Here is a 21,344-nt window from a genome sequence, read left to right as displayed (position 1 = left end):
TCAAACCAGACAAACATATCAGATGCCCTTAACCTTCCATTTATACTGTTGACATTACATTGGTTTTATTCTCTTCCTAGACCCCTGGAATTCGTTGCAACATGGTTAATGTCGATAATTAGATAACGGTAACCCCAATATACATACAAGGTATTTTGAACATACATACGGCATGCATACACGATACTGTATGCATTAACTAGAATTTATTTTTTTACAAATGCCCTTTAGGTCATGATATCAAAGATTCTTAGTGCTTTACATTTGCAACAAGAAAGAGGAAAATATTCAGTTAAAATCAAATTACCTGTTAACTGCTGATTTGCAGGTGCTTTTGATCAAATATATCAATAACTAACTGTTGATTCTATCAAAGCGTTTACCTTTATCTTTAATTCAGGAATATGCTTTAAATAAGTTTTGAAATATTCAAACATGCATTTAGCTATATTTATGCACAAGAAATATATATGTGACGTAAAATCATAAGGTGGTAATAACAAATCCAAATCATTCCTAAGCTTCAAAATGTTGCGAATTTTTGATTTTGCTCATTGATAAATTTGAAAAAAATTCATTCAAAACAATGAAAGTGGTATATTGTTTTCATTTCATTACAATGGAATTCCTTAAACTAGTTTTTGACTGGATATAATTGATATGAAATAGTTATCTGCTTTGAGCTACTTTATTATCTGGTTTCATTATTACCTTTATAAACGTACGGTTTGGTTTGGTTTTGATATTCTTCTGACAAAGATATCAAATATATGATATAATGTAAAAAAAAAATTAATTGACGCTTAAAAACGTGGTATATATATAATCCCATAAAACGAAAGCATTATCAGAATGGCATCGATTCAAGTAATAAACACAACATATTACGATAATGAAACCATACATAAACAATTCATTCATGTTCAGTGTAATTAAAACAAAGTGTTTAATATTATTTTGGGTTTCTTTCAATATGTTCTTTGTAGTAATACAAGAAGTTGTGAGTTGTTAATTAATATATGAAATTCGAAATAATGATATATTTGTTCATTTACGTTTCTGCCTACAGTTCTGACGTCTTATGTACGTTTTTTAATAGAACATATTAAGGGGAGTACAAATGCAGAATTTTAACACTTCTTCTTGGTCATGTGAAGTTTTAATTATTTGAGTAACATTAGACACTCTTTCAATTGATTCGTCGATAACATATCAAAAAGGCTGCTGCGAACCAAATAGCTGAAATGTAAATGATGCATGATCTTGTAGAAGTGTCTATTTGAAAAAAGAAGCCTCGTATGGTTCTTATTTTTGTACACATCAAAGTCAGACAACGCCTACTGAAATTGAATGATGATTGGAATTACTGTTAATAAAAAAAAGAAATCATTCAATTGAAAATGTTTATATTCTCCTGAAAGACTATACACAGGGGGAAAAATCCCCCCCCCCCCAACAACAACAACAAAATGAAATAAGAAAAAAAATAGTATTTTTCAATTCCCTTTCAAATAATTCATCGCTGAAGAAAGGAACGTTATCAGATAACAGGAGCAAAAATAGTTGTTGAGAAAATTTTAGAATTCTAAACAAATCTGTTATCGACCGTAAACGCGTATCCTTCAGCGAAAAGAAAAAGAAAACGATAATTTGATAATTGGTTTTGTTCTGTCACCAGGCAACGATTGAGCACGGTCAAATTAATAAGCGTTCAAATGATTTTGAGATCACCCCGTTAGCTTCCCTGTATGGTTTGTAGTCTTACTCATGTTTGAACTCCGAGCCCGTCAGTTATCTAATCTCTTATAGTAGAAGTACTAATAGTTGTAGACATTTTCGAAAACTGTTAGATACTGACGCTTACACACATACCTATGAAGACAGGTAACCTTTTAGAGAAGGGGTCATCTCAATATGTACAGCGACCACAAGCATTTATATTATATGTTTTCTAATCAACATTTGAAATACTGTATAAAACATTTATTTTGAATGATTTGCTACTTTATCGGGTCTGTTCAGTAGCTGCAAATTGACTGATCGTAATATTGTACTTTGTAAATAAAAAAGGGGGGCTTTGTGTAAATAAGTAGAAATATAAACAGACGCAGGAACGTGTAAAGCATATTACAGCGTGACGTATAAATTTATAGCTGATATTTTTATAGTTACATTGTATGTTGGTGTAATCAGGGGTTTATGGAATTTTACACCGGTGTTGAAAATGCATTGTGAAATTCCGTACACCCCTTATTACACCAAGAACACGAATTCATTTCTGATGAAGTGTTCTTTTACTACATGTACTAATTTTCATACTCGGGTGTAAAATTGAAAACACTTATGAAGAACTTCCACTTCACATTATAACACCGATGTTGATGCGCGTTTTCAAATATATCTTTAATATATTTTTTTCTTTTTTTCTTTTTTGGTTTTTAATTTTGGAAAAATTAGTTTTTACTTTTGGGTTTTTTTTTATGTGTGTGTGAAATTTTACAATACAACAATTTTTATTTTTTAAATGTAAATTCTTAACTTGAGTCACGGAAACGTTCATTACAAATCCTAAGACCCGTTGATTTTCACAAATTTGATATATGCTTGCTTCACAGAAATAAGATACTTTATTTAGAAGATCTGGCCTTGCGGTCATAAAACTTTCGAGCACGATTATTGTACTCAGACTCAGAAATCAACCAATCAAAATACTGGATTTGGTGTTTCAAGCACAAATTTTGTACTCCGAGTACTGAGGGAAGTTTTATGACAGAGGGGCCTGATAATAGTTGACGTCGACGATAAACTAAGCCTGCACAACTATCACTAATAGTAGAAAATGTGTTCATAGCGTGTCTCCACTGTGTTCTGAATGCTTTCTAACAACTTAATTCGCCAATTGTATACTCTAACGTAACACTGTATTCCGTTTAAAGGGTTGCAAACGGAGACAATTAACAAAACAGATGGAATATCACAAATGCATTATTTAAAAGAGAGACATATGGTATGTCTCTGCTTAACATAATCTTAAGCTGATGAGAGCATTCGGTGTTTTTAGCTCCGATTCCAATACAAAATTATAATATGAGACAAAGTACAAAATATATTTTTACCTCTGCAACCAAGTTTTACGAGGTTATTCATTGAGTATATTTTGAAATTTTGTTACGGTCCCTTCATTTTTGTAGTCAGTGTAGGTATCGGTGTCGGTATAAGTGTCTGTGAAGACGCTGTTTCGAAAATGCCTCGTAGTAGCACGTGGATTCAATTCAAGTCAAAGAAAAGAAAAGGTATCCTAAACCTTTTACATATACAATACGGTGTTTTACCGGACACATTTATCATGGTTAGTGTTATGATAAGGTTTACCTTTTTGGAGCACAAGAGATCACCCCCGGTTTTAGGTGAGGTTCATGTTGCACAGTATCCAGGTTTCTATGTTTATGTACTTTTGTTTGTCTTTTCGTCATTTTTCGCGATCTTTTTGCCGAAATTGTCAGTTTGTGTTCGACATATGAGTTTGAATATCCCTTTGGTATCTTCCGTCTCTCTTTTAAACATTAAAGTAATTATTATAATTAGTAGCAGTAGTAGTAGTAGAAGTAGTAAAATATAAACTAAAAAATTAAACCCATACAAAAATATCAGATGTCCTTAATCTTCTTTGGATACTGCATACATTACATTGGTTTCATTCTCTCCCCAGGCCCCTGGAAATTGTTGCAACATGGTTTGCATCGATCGGTAGATCACGGTAACCCTAGTATACATACAAAGTGCTTTGAACACATACAACACGATACTGTATTCATCAACTTTAATTCAAGTTTTACAAATGCCAGCTCTTTAGGTCATGATGTCAAGAGATTATTTCTGCTTTACATTTGTAACAAGAACGGGGAATAGAAACTGTTGAAATCAAATTACCTGGTAACTGCTGATTTGGAGGTGCTTTTGATTAATTATATCAATAACTAACTGTTGAATCTAATAAAGCCTTGACCTTTATCTATTTTAAGAATATGCTTTATGTTAGCTTTTCAAATATTCCAACATGCATTTATGAACAAGAAATAAATATGTGACGTCAAATCATAGGGTTGTATTCATGAATGCAAATCATTCATGAACTTCAAAATGTTGCGGTTGTGGATTTTGTTTTTGCTCATTGATAAATTTGAAAAAATTCTGCATGTGTGAATAATAAAGAAATTGATAAATTTACAGAAGATTAATGGCACGTTTTTGTACATAAAGAATTAATTAATTTGAATTCTTAAAATCTATTGCTTTTCAAAAATGGATTTTAAGAGAAATAAATATATGCTGGTGCCATACAAAAAAGATATCATGTCTGTTATATCTATATTTGCAATTATAGAAATTCTTGACAAGCTCCCAACCCTACCAGATTTCGTGTTTGCATCGATATCTTTAGGTTGTCGGTTAGACCCACGATCAGATAGTTCCCTTTCCGTTTCCCTGCCAATTTGCGGCATTTTGAAGTATGGAATCTAAACAGTGTGTCCAGGTGATAAACTGTCTTGGGTCTTGAGAGACAACTCAATCGGTAATCTTTGGGTGAATCCGCTACTCTCTATACCCAGATGAAGAAACAGAATTGACCAAGTTTAGACGCGTGAGGAACGCCTATGGTTTTGTACTCTCTTCTACTATTATCAGAAGTTTAAACTTAAAAATTCCCCTACCATCTTTTTACTCGATTTTGACTGCAACTTTGAACCTTTTTTCGGTTGAAGTGAATTGATCAGCCATGCTTTTAATTTTGTAACCGTTTGATTTTTATAAATACTTCTTTTAGTTTTCTTAATTTGTGTGTTGTTTTATAGAATTTGCTATCTACTAATCTTTTGTATTTCATCGACTTCAAATATCGTAACAATAAAACACATTTATGATAGCCTATCAAATTTATGGTGCATATTTGTCCAAATAAAGTACCCATGAGCATTACACATAGAAGAAAATGCAAATTTCCGTTATTTCGTAGTCAATCACAAGGGAAATTACTGACAATTCCAAACCTTTTCATCATAGTTATGTTGTCAGGGGGATTACAGATCATTCGTACTCAATTATACAGTTATCAATAATGATATTATTTACTTATGTAATAAACAATATTCGTTATTTCCTACATGTTGTGGAATGTTGTTGTTCAAAAACAAAAAAAATCAATGCATTAATTGAAATATATTTTTGGTAAAATTGTTTTTATTAAATGTATGAAGATGATACATAATAAATATTTATGTAAAATAATCTTATTAAGCAGAATGTCAATTAGTGATTCAATGGCAGCTGAAGATACCTTCGGGACAATCAAAACCCACATGTCTGTCAAGGAAATATATGTTGAAAGCTTAGGGGCAAGAGGCCATCTTTTTACACGGGAAACAATTTTCAATATCTTTAACTTTGTGTTTGGATTTATATTATAAAGATTGATTTATCTTAGCAATGAACAATACAAATGTTGCGATTGACTTAACGTGAGCCTATGATTTTTATTGAGTTAAAACCCATCCATTCTGAAAATGGTGTTTATTAGTAGAGATGACCCCCTTTCACAAATCTTCAGATTGAAGAAAATACCAGAAGAAAGGAACATTAAGAATAGGAATTAAAACAGTTTTACCTTATTATATTTGTAAAGTGTCTAGTATGCCATTTGATTTTTTCTAGTTTATATGTACCCTATAAACCGAATATAAATAATTCACAATGTCTTAATAGGGAAGATTGCATATGAATACATTTATTTATACAAAAAGAACAAAACAACACGAACAACACGAACAACGTAAAAAATTACCAACAGAAAATTACGTTTCCAAAAGCTATTGACAGCTTTATTCAAACCTCTTCCAAACTTTACCTCTAACTTTGTTGATAAACAAGATTGATTGTTGGTGTTTAACGCCACTTTCAGCACTATTGGCTATATCGTGTCTGGTTTTTATTTGTGAAGGAAGTCGAAGAGGATCAACGACCTTAGGCAGGAAAAACTGACAAACCTAGTCAATATAAATTGGAGTCGAACGCATCTGCCGTGTGCGGAGTTCGAACTCACAACGTTAGTGTTGATCATTTTCATCCTGTCTTGTGGAAAGTTATTTATTTTTAGTTCTTATCAGGCCATGTTATTCATTTCTAAAATCGTCCTGCTTATCCCTCCCCTCAGAAAATGAAATTTTCGTCCTCTTATGTGAACGAAAAGGCTAGTGATACAGTAGATGATATTTTTTTGTTGGATTTGTGTTTCTTAGATTTCTGTGTAATGTTTTGTTATTGTTGATTGGCAACAGGTCTTTTCGTTTTTGGCCATGGTGCTGTCTACTTTATTTACGACATATGGTTTTCAATTGACCACCCTCCCCTACCCTTCCCCCATTTTTTGTGTGTGAATTAGTCATAGCAGCAATCCTAACATTTGAATATCAGTAGACTCTTAACGTTGTGTTAGAGTTTAATAATTTATTTTTAAATATTTTCGTGGTGAAAAAAATTATTAATGTTAAGACATTGTCCTTGCAGTCAGTCAAGTTTTGTTTACTGACTTTTCAGAAATTATTTTGTTTTATTTACGTTTCAAATATACAATGGCCTTATCTTAATAGACTGTAAGAAAAATCATAAACAGAACTGAAATGCCGTCTGAACTGTTAATTTACAAGTCATGTGCTATTCCTTCTCGTAACATTTTGACTAAGTATAGAATCCAGTGGCGGGTGATTCATAACAGGAGACGCTTTCGCGGTAGACGCAAAGTCTGACTCCTTTTCGAGTTGATGCGATTACCTCGGTTGTTTTATTTTAGATTTTTTAATCTAAATGGTATTGCGAAATTTGAAAATCAGTAAACTACTGTTGCGTCTTATCTCCGCAAACTAGACAAATCTTAAAAAATATTAAAAGACTGAACATTATTTTTTTATCTATTGTTCAGTCGCGTTCATTGGTTTAGATTAAAATGACCGTTTCGGTTCAAAATATATTCACTGATACAGGAGAAGCCAGTATTAGTATTCTTTATTAAAAAAATATTAAAGATACCTGTGTGAATAGAAAAAAAAAAGTTGAAAAATAACCTTTTGTACAAATTGTACACGACGGATGCCACATGTGGAGCAGGATCTGCTTATCCTTCCAGAACACCTAAGATCACCCCTAGTTTTTGGTGGGGTTCGTTTTGCTCAGTCTTTGGTTTTCTCTGTTTTGTTTTGTGTACTGTTGTTTGTCTGTTTGTCTTTTTTCTTTTTTAACCATGGCGTTGTCAGTTTTCGACCTATGAGTTTGAATGTGCTTTTGGTATCCTTCGCCTCTCTTTTTGTACCTTATAAGGGGTACAGATGTGTTTTAAAAACCGGGTTTAATATAAGGTGGGTGGGGATGTTTTACCGCAGCCATTGCAGTTATCCACACACAATGTAACTTTACAAATTACATGTGACTTTTCAGAACGTGTTAATATTCCATTACGATGATAAGACTGGTAAAAGCATTTGATGTTTATGACATGTGTGTGGTATTTAATGCAGCTCAGATATTTATTCTTGTATAAGAATCCTGACTGTCATAATAGAATATTTATAATGGGTTGTCTCCCGTGTACTGTTTGTCGCTATTGAAGTTGCCCTTTTGGGACTTTTTTAATTGGCGTATTGTTTTCCTGTTGCTACATTGCACACTATGTTTACCCATACCATATTAAAGCTTTTAATATTTTAGAGCGATTTGGAAATAATGTCTAGAAGTATGTCTATCTAATGGATTTTACATTCAAGCTTTTTTATTGCACAACGGTCCATAATCCGACTGAAATGTCAGTCTTAATTGACATGGATAGGAAACATATTACAGCGTAATGGACATATGGATTATTTTTGTTTAAAATTGTTTACTAACAAAGATGTCGAAAAACTTTGCTCTCTAAATAAGATAGAGAGTATGAAACATAATGATCTTTACAAGTGACAAAACTTTGTTCGGATTATTTTTGTTTAATAATTGAAGTAATATACCAATATTGATATTATGCAACGTAGTGCCTGCTGTGTAGGATAAGCTTCAGTGTATTAGTGACAATTCATAACTTGTTATATTATTTTGCAATACAAATTTGATAAAATATCATCAGCTCATGAAAAAGTTAGAGTATTCCGAAAGGAGCAAAATGAGTTCACTCAAAGCTATTACAAAAAAAGTTGTCTGCAACAACCATTTTATGTGGTATTTCATTAAAATGACTAATAACCCATTACAGGCAAAAGTACAGATCTGTGTACAATTTTTTAAAGTTGGTGAGATCGACACTTTGAAGGAGCAATTTACGGCAGACGTTATCGTAAAAGCAAAATGGCGGGAACCTACACTAGACGGTCAAAACAAGTCGGTAAGTGTTTTTAAAGATAAAATTTGTAGTTTTATTTACATTAAGTATTAAGTAATGCTATAACGATTTGTCCACTTTTGATAAAAGAAATTAACATTGCTGATAGTAGCTAATAGAAATACAAGCATACTTCGTTTTATAAAAATACATTTTAAGAATAGAAAAAATAAGTCACACTGCAAATAAATTAAGAATACAAATAATAAGATGGACTTGCTTAGTTTCTACTTTTATATTTCCATGCACTTTGTGATTTATCCAGTACATGCTAGAAACAAACAATTTACACGGAATTATAGGCACGAATAAATCTATCTTTAAGACAAAAGTGAAAGATACTAATAAGGGCAGTTTTGGATGGGTTGAGTAGGGGTCCAAACAATAGAACATATATTCTGGACATCTGTAATATATAAATATGCAGTGAACAACGACGTATATAAATTTTGAAGATTATGAGTAAATCTTCAGAATTTTTAAGAATCCACATGTGATTGATATATATATATATTTCATCGCAACATTTCTGAAGGCCATTCTTTACCGTAGAATGATTGTTAGTATATACTAAAGAAAGATGATAGTCGAAAATCTCAAAAACCGGACTAAACTCAGTTAAGACCCGTCTAAATTGCATTTAATTCATAAATTTAACAACACTTACAGTTATCTTGATGATATTTTTTCGTTAAATAATCAAGACTTTTCTAAATATACTGCCGAAATATAGCTGACTATGCAGTATGGGTTTAACTCATTGTTGAAGGCCGTAGGGTGACCTATAGTTTTTTAATTTCTGTGTCAGTTGGTCTCTTGTGGTGAGTTGTCTCATTGGCAACCAATCCACATCTTCTTATTTTTATAGATAGCGTTCTCAATAAGGATTTTTGTAAAGTAAGGTGTCCAGTTTACGGAGATTTTCATTGTCCTTTTTATGTTAATACAAATGGAGAGAACGAATGATGTGTAATTTCTCATTGTGTTCCTGTATGATAAAGCGGTATATGTGGGAGGCCTAGCTTTCTGCTAGCGAATTCATAGTTAAATATTCTTAATAATGAAGTTTATAAAACAAAAATATTGTTTGAGGCTTTGTTTTCTAGAACCATTACATATTTGTCGTGAAGAGAGGATAAAGTATTCCACATCCTCGGATGTCTTGATAGGGTATGCTTATGGTACATTGTAGTTTGCTAATGTGCCTATGAATGTATACCCGAACCGCTTTGAATCATTTATATAAATTATCAAGTATATAAACAAAAGGCCCCTAATTAGACGACTATCAAATTAATAATTAATACATGTAAAGGTATCATTTTTACTGCACCAGATTCGCAGATGCGCATTTCGACAATTTATCTCTTCAGTGATGCTTGAGGCAGAAATATTAGAAAATCCAAAACTTATAAAAACTTCAAAGAGGTGATATAACTGAAAATGATTTAAAGTATAGTGAAACTCGGACAAAAAATCAGAGCAATGAATGAGGGGGTACATCTCTTATTTGCCAAATACAATCCTTGAATTTATCAATTAGTATCCGTAATTTCATGTCACAACGTAATGAAACTTGATGAATATAATATAATGATGTACAAAAAAAAAAACGATTAAATGTGTATTATATTAGTTATTCATACTTTTAGGCAGAAAATGTAGATTTCTCCAAGATCTGGAATCCGAAATTGTATATAGAAAATTCATACGGCGATCCTAAAGAGCAGATGCGGTATCGTATACTCTATAATGATAAAGGGGAAGCTTATATATCAGAGAAAAGGGTCATAAAAGGAACGTTCATGGAAAATCTAGAATTGGACGACTTCCCTTTTGATGTGCAGGTAGGTAATATATATCTTCATCCTAATCATGAGCATTTGACAAGAATTGTTGACATCAAGGGGAAGGGAAGTGAATAGCAATGACGCCGTCATTTAGTTTTCACATCCACGATTATAGCTAGAAGTCTTTTCATTTACTGTATTCATGTTAATTAGAAAAGACAAAAATTAAAATCGCTAGAATTTGATGTTGACTATATTGAGTTGTGTCTTTTCCTTAATATCCATCTTTTATTTATGTTAAAATTCATCAAAGATACCAGGCTTTATTAAAATGCGTTCTTATATATAATATCTCTCATATTCCTTTGCTTTTTTTCAATGCCAACAAATTTTTCAAATTCAAAATGCTAGATAAGAATAAAATAAAACAGGGATTGCTTGGACAAGATTACATGTAAATCTGACGTAAATATAATGGTACGTGAGTGTTAATTACTTTCAGTATTAAACGGGTATCCCCTTGTATTTGAATAAATTGTCAATATTTTGGTGCATTCGTAATTCAACATTTGACAAGACATATCCTTGTGATCTAAAAACACTAAAACCGACGTATGCTTTTTAGTTAATATATCATTGAAGTTACTTTGTGCGAGATAAGTTTTCGTTTATTCAGAAGAATAAGCGGCATTCACTTAGAAATTCGGAACCATGCACTGGTAATTTAAACTACATATAATAGACAGTAGTTATTGAATTCAGTGAAACTCCCGAATCTGACAATGATCGTATTTCTATTGACTGATTAGGAAGATTCTTGGGTCTTGCTAGAAAATGGTGAATACTTTTAACGGCTGATGTATTACTACAGCTATTTACAATATCTAACTATGTCTTTATCCCGTCGAAAGCAAATGCTAAAAAAACTGACAAATGTCTTTTCGATGCTTTTATCTCCATATAAATATAATTTCATTTTAGGGCTTTATGGAAATAAAATGATAAATTTAGTATTATCTCACATCTATTTGTTTCTTTATCATTAAGGATCTGACGGTGACGGTAGTTTCCGAGTTACCGTCGTACGAAGTGGAATTAATAGAAGATGAAACCGACCACCATGTGGTTAACAGACAATCATTTGTTGATGAACAAGAGTGGTTTTTATACATGCACACTGAATGTTCTCGGAAAGATATAGTGATAGATCAGGCGGACAATAGTATAAGACGGTCTGCTCTATCAGTTAAGTGTAGAGCAGCTCGAAGACCGGGTTATTTTGTGTGGAATATATTTATGGTTACGGTAAGTTTTCTTATTTCATTCTAATTTATTTCGTTATATTTGGAACTGGACAGCTCGCTATTGACGAGACAGTAATCGGGATATCGTTTAATCAAAGACATACATATTCAGATGTGTGTTGGTAACAAAAAATCCGATAAGTATCTTAAAAGAGGAAATAAAAAGCGGTTACGACCATTACTGTTCCGTGGAAATGATTTTTCAGTTAGTAACAAGACACTGATTCCTAAAGTTATGGTTTCTTTGTACTTTCGCTTGAATGAAGGGAGATTGCTTCCACCTCCCGGTATACACAATGTCACGTAAAGTGTCAAATGATAGGTAACTATATTCTGATTTAAATAAAAAAATTTGGTTTCTATGTATGTATACATAATTTTTCATATAATTGTAAATCGCCTGCTTTAACATTTAAGTTAGTAACTGTTTCTTCTTCAGTTGCAGTGGATTTGTCAAAAGTAATACATTCGGTAATGGCTCCCATCCATTGCGAAAACAGAACAAATAAAGTTAATATCACCCAGTCATCTTGGAAACACTTTCTTTTCAATGTCAACCAATTGGACCATAACTATTTTTTTAAAAGTAAAGACAGAAACCTATTTTGAATATATAAAAATAAGAAGATGTGGTATAATTGTCATTGACACAAATCTCCACCAAAGGCCAAATGACTTAGAAGTTAGCAGCTATAGGTCACCGTACGGTCTTCAACAATGGGCACAACCCATACCGCATAGTCAGCAATAAAAGGCCCCGAAATGACAAATGTAAAACAATTTGTACGAGAAAACTAACGGCCTGATTTATATACAAAATAATGTACGAAAAAACAAATATCATAAACAGCAACAAACGATAACCACTGAATTGTGTTCATATTTCTTGAGAAAACAGTTTAATGTGATTCATTGTCAAGGTATTTTTTTGACAAATATTCTACCATCGCGAGTTGACGTTTAAATCGTATATATTTCTACACAAAAAAGGACGAATCACAATTGAAATAGTGACACGATCACGTCTTTATGCAAAAATAGTTTACCAATGACTCGTAAATCCATTTTAAACAGACAAATCAAGATAACAAACAAAAACTGAGAAAATTTTAAGAATTTCAAAAGGAATGAGATTGGGTGTGTCCTTCTATGCAAGCATCACCCGCCATGTGAATCTACACTCATTCTTATGTCATAGTTTGGAAACGTCGTTCACTTATTTGGCATTTATGTGTTTATGTATGAAACTTTATATTTCAGTCAATACCTATATTTTTATACAACATATTTTTTTTCAGTTCCTGATCTGTACCTTATCCTTCGCAACATTCTCAGTACAAAAAGAAAAGCCAGAAAATCGTCTGCAGCTTTCGTTTACTCTAATCCTGACCGCTGTAGCGTTCAAATCAGTTGTAAACAATAGTTTACCAAGAATATCGTATTTGACATATATGGTAAGTGTATTCTGGACTATAACCCTTTTATTTTTGACAAAAGTTTTATTGTTAAATGTAATGCCCTATCACAAACTGTTAAGATTGTCAATATTTTTAAGTGTATGATGCAGTACATGTAGTGGGAACACAAACAACCCACGAAGAAACAGTAAAAAATGGATTCTTTTTTGGTCAACCAATCTCATTAAAAAAACTCCGTAACTCTGACAAGTTGTATTTATATACACACCGGTATAACTCAGAGAAAACAAAATTCTGTAAGACTTGACAAAATTATCATTACTCTTATATGCATTGTACATGCACACATCAGCAAAAGAAATAGGTACTGATCGCCTACATGATGTCAGCGTTCTGAAAGTCAACATCTCTGTGTTGTTTAAAGCTCTAATATCTTATACATGTTATAGGCCAAAGCGAAATGTATTTAGTATTGTTTGCTGAAGTTTATTCGCCTCTCGTCGATATGAATGTATCATCTCGTCTTGTTGTGTCGGTTGTTATAAGAAAGAACTATAGAAAAATGCATTTTCGACTAAATAATATAATAGTAAAAAATAAGGGAAATAATTAGCTGCTTCAAGTTTACTCAAAATCACGCCAGGTTTCAAATGATAGATTCATTTACACTGATTCCTATGGTTATGGTTTCTTTGTACTTTCGCTTGAATAAAGGGAGATTGCTTCCACCTCCCGGTATACACAATGTCACTTAAAGTGTCAAATGATAGGTAACTCTATTCTGATTTAAATAAAAAATTTTGGTTTCTATGTATTATGTCATTAAGCAAATGCAAAAAATAGATCCTTTGAAGTCACACGCCTTTCATTATTATGAAAAAACATCCTTGATTTGTCATGAACCAGTTTGAAGTAATCAATTTTTAAGTGAATCTTACATTATTACATATCAGGGACAATAACTCCTATAAAACTATTTTGTCCTGATCAAGACATCCTCCGACAAAAAACACCTGCCATGTTCTGATATATTTAGCTTTCGTAAAGAGTGTTATTTTCATCTGTCTTTATGTATTACAAAGAAGCATAACTCGAACATTTTAATCTGTGATTACGTTTTATATGTTGTTCAACTGTATAATCAGTGTGACAAATATTGTTTGTTCCTATATAACAAATGTGTGTAATAAATATAAAACATGGATATTACAGTATTAGACTTAATAAATTGATTCTGGATTCTCAGTCACAGAACAAACAAATAACAAAACAAATCTTAAATTATGAACAATACAAATTAATATATCCAAGTTTAACAGCAAATATTCTGGGTTTACTGATAACCAAACACCAACAACAACAAAAAAAACGACATCTAGGGCCCATTATACATTTTTTCAACAATATACAATGGCTGAACAATATGTGATAGGTTCATTAATTACATTTTTTTAAAAACATTACCAATCAGATTTTTTTATGAATAAATTAGTGATAGTTGTTTTTTTTTTAAATTGTAGGATAAATATTTGTTGGCAGCTATGATAATGTTGACAGTAGTGTGCTGTTGGCATGCTATAGTGACCACACTACCAGATGCGTCACGTGACATTGTTGAAATTTACGTTTTGTCAATCCTTGCTGTGATATACTTTATATATAATATTGGATTTTTAATTGTGATATATTTATTTGTAAGTATTTTGGAAAATTACACAGATCGATTATGAATGTTTTAACTGGAACATTCTTCTCTTCTTATTGGATTTTTCATAATATCAAAAAGCGTCTTATATATTCAGATATTTCCATGAGTGTTATTGTGAGAAACTTCTCTGAAACTTAAAGTTCATTGTAAAACAACGAGCAATACTAATACTGTATAGTCAGCTATGAAATACCCCGACATGACAAAATGTGAAGCACTGCAAAGAAAAAACCAACGGTCTGATTTATGACAAAATAAATGAAAAGCAAATATGACATACAGCAATCATTGGTAATCACTGAATTACAGGTTCCTCACTTAAGATAGGCTCATATATGTCATTTGGTCTATGGTGGAGAGTTGTGATATTGACAATCATACCACATCTTTTTATTTTTATACATTAGAACGTATAACCGTTTCAAATTCAAACTTAACCGTCACTGGGATTAAGCTCTGATACATAAACATGACAAAAAGAAAGTATAAAGTGCGATCCTTTTAATTGTTTAAATTTAGATCTTTTATTTTACTCCAATCCACAATTTATGAATCTTATATAAATATTAAGAAGGAAATGTCAGAAAGACCCAATCTCAATACAGAATAAGTAACCCGCATTTTTTAAAAAATCATTGAAATAATTTTTCTTGTATTTCAGCCATGGCGAAAGCGACGGACAATGGTACAAAAAGACAGGGATTACAGGGTTAGTATTGTTTATAATTTATTTATACACAATTCAGGCGCCCGGATAAGCGACCTTACTTATACATAAGTTATAAATGTTTTCTGTAGTTTTACCTATTGTATTCCATTCCCGATCATGACACTTTGGCAGTGTTTGGATTCGCATGGCAGATGATGCACGCATAGCAGGAGACACGTGTCGACGCACATGTTGCAGAATTCACGCGATTCCCTCAGACTTTTATTTGTTACCATGGTTAGTATCTTTTTAATCGATAAATGGGATTTAAACATCGGATAACTTCTTTTTTTCTAAATGCCCCACCTATGATAGTTCGTCCGTCTGTCCCGCTTTAGGTTACAGTTTTTGGTCAAGATAGTTTTTGATGAAGTTGGAGTCGAATCAACTTGAAACTTAATACAAATGTTCCTTGTGATATGATCTTTCTAATTTTAATGTCAATTTAGAATTTGACCCCAATTTCACGGTCCACTGAACATAGAAAATGATAGTGCGAGTTAGGCATCCGTGTACTATGGACACATTCTTGTTCTAAATTGATATATTATCAGAAAAGACCAAAAACAAGTAAAATATGAAATATGTTTCATATCTCCAATTAGAAGTACATTATACATAATCCTTATGTCAATACTTAAGAAGGCATAACTTAAGTCGATAATTGCCGTCGACAAATTTAGAAATCACTAAGAAATTCAGGTTCCAACTCCTTCAGGCAAGATTAAATAGTTTTAGACGCCTATATATGTTTTTTTTTTATCTATTAAAAAAAGCAATTTAAATGCGAAAAGTTTAAAAAGTATATATCGGTCCCCCAAAAACAAATCAGCATGGAGGCAACATTAAAAGCAACATGAAAAAAGTGTCCGTAAACTTAAATCCATATACTTGTTTACTGGATTATTCCTATGAAAACTACATGGAAAATTATAGTCAGGCAAATTAGAATATCGGGCATATAAGGTTCACATGAGTGTTTTCGTAAACAGTATTATACCATACAAAATGTACAAGTAATCATCTGATAATTATATATGACTGATTAGACGGCGTCGTATCTGTCTTTAAACATCTTTAATGCATTTTTGTGCATTTCGATTTTAATTTAGGAACATTTTTCATTAATTTCTCTTTTTGTAATAATCAGAAACCCAATTTTGTTCATAAACCCTTAAAATGTTTTTTTTGGCAGGGATGTTTTAAAATGCCTTTTCATACTATTTTTTTTTAGCACTAAACTCTCATTAACATAAATTTTCTTAATCCATCAATAACCTCTTAAATTAAAACAAAATTCACCCTAGATAAAACCGTTTAAATTGTCACTCATGTTTAAGATAAATCATATAATACCGCAATAGACCTTATCTCTACTTGAGAATCGGCAACACTTGGACTACCGACGTTAGACAACAATCTCTTTCCTTTGTGTCGTCAGACTTTTTCAAAATGTGACGTCAAAATTTTACTGGAACCTTTGTGATGTTACACATAATCGCGGACAAATAGCGATAAGGTGTATAGCTATCTACTGTAAATCTAAATGTATCTATTGTATCCTATAAAGGAGGATCCTCCAACAGGACAGAGCTTCCTTATGAATGCTCTTAGTAATGCAAGTACTTCAAGTTCATCACACTCAAACATACATAGCAAGGTATGTAACTGAAACAAGAACGACCACGTGACATTGTTTCAATCACTAAATGTATTGCACATTTGAATGTTCAAAGCGCTGCAAATAATGCAAGTTCATATGTACATTACACTCAAACATACCTACCAAGGTATATAACCGAAACATGCACGAACACATGACATTATTTAAATGTCAACATACATTGCACATTTTCATTAGTGTACGACAATAATACTGGGGTTTACTCCATATTTTTCTAGGCTTGATTTGGAGCTTGATATCAATTTAATAGTTACGTTTCTATCATTGAAGACCAAACATTCACCTGTAGATATATTTTCTTGATTATGTGAGTTGTAAGATTGATTTAACTTAGACGTACACATAGTTTTTGTTATCTATGTAATGATTGTTTTGAATATTGTAAATATTATTCTAACTTTACTATTCACTCACTTCACAAGAGAAATGTCTTGTATTTTCACTGTGCAGAATGATTCATTCCTCCAGATTCCTGAGGGCAGATATAAAATTTCAAACTGAAGTCAGCGGTCCTGGTTAAAACTCTAATAATTGCAGAACAAAAGACCAGACATTTGATCAATTGTTCAAAATTTTAGTTTTCGTCACATTGAGGAAATGATTGACATTGTCAGAAAAGAGTTCAAAGTAACTGTGAGGGCATAGGTTCAGGGCAACACTTTATAAAACGACATTAAAATATACATAGTTGCATAACTTTACACTTAATTTTGCAGATATTGAAGGGCTTTGTTTAAACAAAATAGAATGAGTTCCTCTGATAGATTGGTAACTAATTTCTAAGTTTTTTATAAGACAGTCGAACTCATGTTTCTTCTTCTTTTCAATGTCATTGCATACTTAGAATTAGACGAGGATTTTCACTTTCTATGATTGTTTTTGTTCTCTAACACTATTTCATTGTTTATGTTGTTCACGAATTGTTTTTGTCTTCTTCATTTACTATATATTATATATATATATGGTGTACCAATTTTTGCACCTCATGTTTGCGGTATACCATCTTTCCCGCAAGTTTATTGTTTTCTGTTTGGTATTAAATTAATAATTAAGATCCATTTTGTTACATCTGGTGATCCGTTTATTTGGCAGTGAGCAGGGTTTAAGAACATCCGTTGTTCGACCTGCTAGTCAAATGTGTTTTGTTAAAACTTTTTTGGTCTTTTGGAAAATGTTGTTTGTGTTGTTTTTAGACCATTCTACCAAGAAATTTGTTTTGCATGCACACGTATGCAAATTGCGGTTTTTATCCAACGCAATCATAGGTTTGAACGTTGTTTTCATTTAGACTTGTTTATATATATTTACTATATATATTCTATTAATAGTACAACATGATCACATGTGAATGTGGAAAACAATATTTATTTTGTCAGGACAATGTATTGATTGATTGGTGTTTAACACCACTTTCAACACTATTGTGCTATTTCGTGGCGGTCAGTTTTCATTAGTGAAGGAAGCCGAAATGCCCGGAGAGAATCACTGACTTTCAGTAGGAAAGGTGACAATCCTAGTCAGTTAAGATTGTAGTCGAGTGCACCTGTCACGTGCGGGATTCGATCTCACAACATCAGTGTTCACAGGCTAGTGATATATTAGTTCGACGACTTAGACCACTTGGCCACCGAGGCTCTTATATTTTGTCAAGAACAATGTAATTTAAAGACAAAATGCGAAACCTGCAAAAGTACACCGAAACATAAAATATCATAAAATACAATGTCCACTTTTTCTGAAAGCGTCATTTTTCCGAACGTTTTATTGACATCATGACTTATAATTGAATTAAATAACTATTGGATGTATTTGTCATGTGGAATGCGACGGTTTTAGTTAGTGCTTACATTTCCGAAGCAATAGAGGCTAGATCAGATTTTTATCTAAGTGTTCGTGTTCATTTAAGTCTTCTTTTTAATGTTTTGTGGACTAGTGTTTGCCTTTTCATCTTTTTTCTTTTGACTTTGAGCTGTCTGTTATTTTTGTAATGCTCAATCAATATTTTTTTTTTAAATAAAGAATTCTTATTACGAAACAATGTGATTACTGGTATCATGATAAAATACGTTTTTAAGGATTTGTCTTATCTATGTTTTATATAGTTCAAGACAGCATTTTTTTATAGTACATTGAACTTCTGTTTTTTATTAATAACTACTCATAATATCAAAATAAAGCTTTGATGATTTTGACAAGACAAACAATTATATGTAAAATGTATCTTAACACCACTTTCCCCCTTTTCAAATGATTCATGCATTCTCACTTTTCACAATGTTAGGTAACTTTTGAAAAATATACACAGCAAAATAATTGACAAAATCCACCCCTTGAAAAAATCACTTGTTATCAAAATTATAAAATTGTTTATGTTTTTCAGGAAGGGCTTCTATTCAACTCAAAATTTTGAATGGCGATGTCGTTTGTACACAATGTGATGAACTCAGAGGATCCAATGACACAAGAAATAGAGGATGAACTACTTTAAACTACTTGACCAATCGAGAAAGCAATGAATATGTTTTTGGCTTTAACCAAATTATTATCAACAACTAACGTATGATCGTCAAGCTTTGGAACAAATGTCAAGTCAAAGTTTAAGATTTAATTTCTGATCCATATACCGATTGCAGTTAAAACCAGATCCATATACCGAGTCAAGTCAAAACCAGAACTGCATACCAGATCTATATAGCGATTCCAGTTAAAACAAGATCAATATACATATTGCAGTTAAAACTAGATTAATATACCAACTCCAATTAAAACCAGATCTTTATTCCGTGTTAAGTTGAAACCAGATATATATACGGTTATACCGAGTCCAGTTAAAACCAGATCAATATACAGAGACCAGTTAAAAATCGATATACTTACCGAATTAACTCAAAACCAGTACTCCCTGATTTATTGAAATGGTTAAAATGTCCCACAAACTTCTTTTCAAATAAGTTTACAATAATTTTAATTTTTGACATGAATGCTCCAAAATTGAATAAAGAAAAAATCAAAAAATATAATCGAATCTAAAGGTAGAAGATGAGAATTTAAAAACAATTTTAACCGTATTAGTTATTGTAAAAGAGCATTATTGTTGTCAATATATTGTTAATGTAATAGAGCATTTCAGAGATGGTGTTATGAATTTCTGATTGGTCTTTTATATGCATCAGATGATCAAATAAAGTCAATCTTATTCTTTATCATGAAACCTTCATGGTTGATTTATTGCCAAGTTTAAGATTGTTTCCAGTACAATCTTCCTCCGAAATATATGCCCGTGAGTTGAAGACATTAAGTGCAACATGGGTGGAATGCTTAAGACAAACGTTGCACTCTTCTTTAAAGAAAAAACATTATTTTAGAATGGTGCAAACGTATAGATTTTTACATCAATGATACTTTTCAAAATTCAAGGGACAGGTTTCACAGTCAAAGAAATTAAAGTGAATTAAATATGAATAAGAAGAGATGTAGGATAAACCAACGAGGCACCAACTAAACGACAAAAATATCCAAAATGCATCTACATACAGTCTTGAACGATGTATATACCATATGCATGGGTCAAGCCTAAATCATTCAGAGCCTATAAAGGTTGGAAATAAATCCAACAGAAACAATCAAGGATATGCAATCAACAACCTGTTCTCCAAATAACGAAGAACATTTAGATATGAAATACTAAAACTACTAAACTTTCCTGACCAGTGATGTCAGATTATAATCCTGGGTAATATACTTCCAAACAAACAAAATGTTTTCATATCTGCAACGGGGTGATATGAATCTACTGAAAGTTTTTTTTCTAGCTTGGAGCTAGGAACTATTTTTAATATATTTGATGTTTGATATACTCAAAAATCGAGGTCAATTCTTCATAATTAAATTATATTCCCATTGGTACAATAACACAGTCTATCGCCTTTTCAATGCTCCCTATGATCATGAATAATTTATTCATCTATATATCTAGGTAATATAATTTTCTACAATATGCGTTAATATTAAGTAACCCATGTGTCGTTAACAAGTTAGATGACTATGCAGGATCTATGAATTTCAGAAAAGCATTATCATGTTTATTTCTGTGATGATGGTTATAAATACATCATTAAATAAAGGAGGATGAACATTATTTCCATCCTAATTTTAATTTAATTAAAACATATATTGTGCGCCTTTTTTTATCTAGTTCTCTGTATTTTTTTAAATATGATATTGAAAAAAAAAACAAACAAAAAATATTTATAAAAGTGCACTTTGAAACACTTTCAATGCAACCAATTACCAGAATCTTAACCGGAGAGATACA

At 31.8% G+C, this 21,344-nt stretch overlaps 1 protein-coding gene across 2 annotated transcripts in view; it reads left to right on the top strand.

Annotated features, from left to right (window-relative positions):
• The window catches only part of LOC127717484 (cys-loop ligand-gated ion channel-like), a 49,774-nt gene extending 29,534 nt beyond the window's left edge, over positions 1 to 20,240 (top strand). The window contains exons 2-9 of one of the 2 annotated variants that reach the window (XM_052223149.1): positions 8,291 to 8,419; positions 10,069 to 10,263; positions 11,254 to 11,511; positions 12,809 to 12,964; positions 14,449 to 14,622; positions 15,298 to 15,345; positions 16,916 to 17,005; positions 19,410 to 20,240. In XM_052223149.1, the coding sequence (XP_052079109.1) occupies positions 8,291 to 8,419; positions 10,069 to 10,263; positions 11,254 to 11,511; positions 12,809 to 12,964; positions 14,449 to 14,622; positions 15,298 to 15,345; positions 16,916 to 17,005; positions 19,410 to 19,439 (1,080 nt within the window). In that variant the 3' untranslated portion in view covers positions 19,440 to 20,240. The remainder of the gene's footprint in view (positions 1 to 8,290; positions 8,420 to 10,068; positions 10,264 to 11,253; positions 11,512 to 12,808; positions 12,965 to 14,448; positions 14,623 to 15,297; positions 15,346 to 16,915; positions 17,006 to 19,409) is intronic. The other variant, XM_052223150.1, reaches the window with a different exon arrangement.
• The last annotated feature ends 1,104 nt before the right edge of the window (positions 20,241 to 21,344 follow it).

This window comes from Mytilus californianus, unplaced genomic scaffold (assembly GCF_021869535.1).
Source record: "Mytilus californianus isolate M0D057914Y unplaced genomic scaffold, xbMytCali1.0.p SCAF_10, whole genome shotgun sequence".
NCBI lineage: Eukaryota > Metazoa > Mollusca > Bivalvia > Mytilida > Mytilidae > Mytilus > Mytilus californianus.
This window is presented reverse-complemented; position numbering and strand designations above follow the sequence as displayed.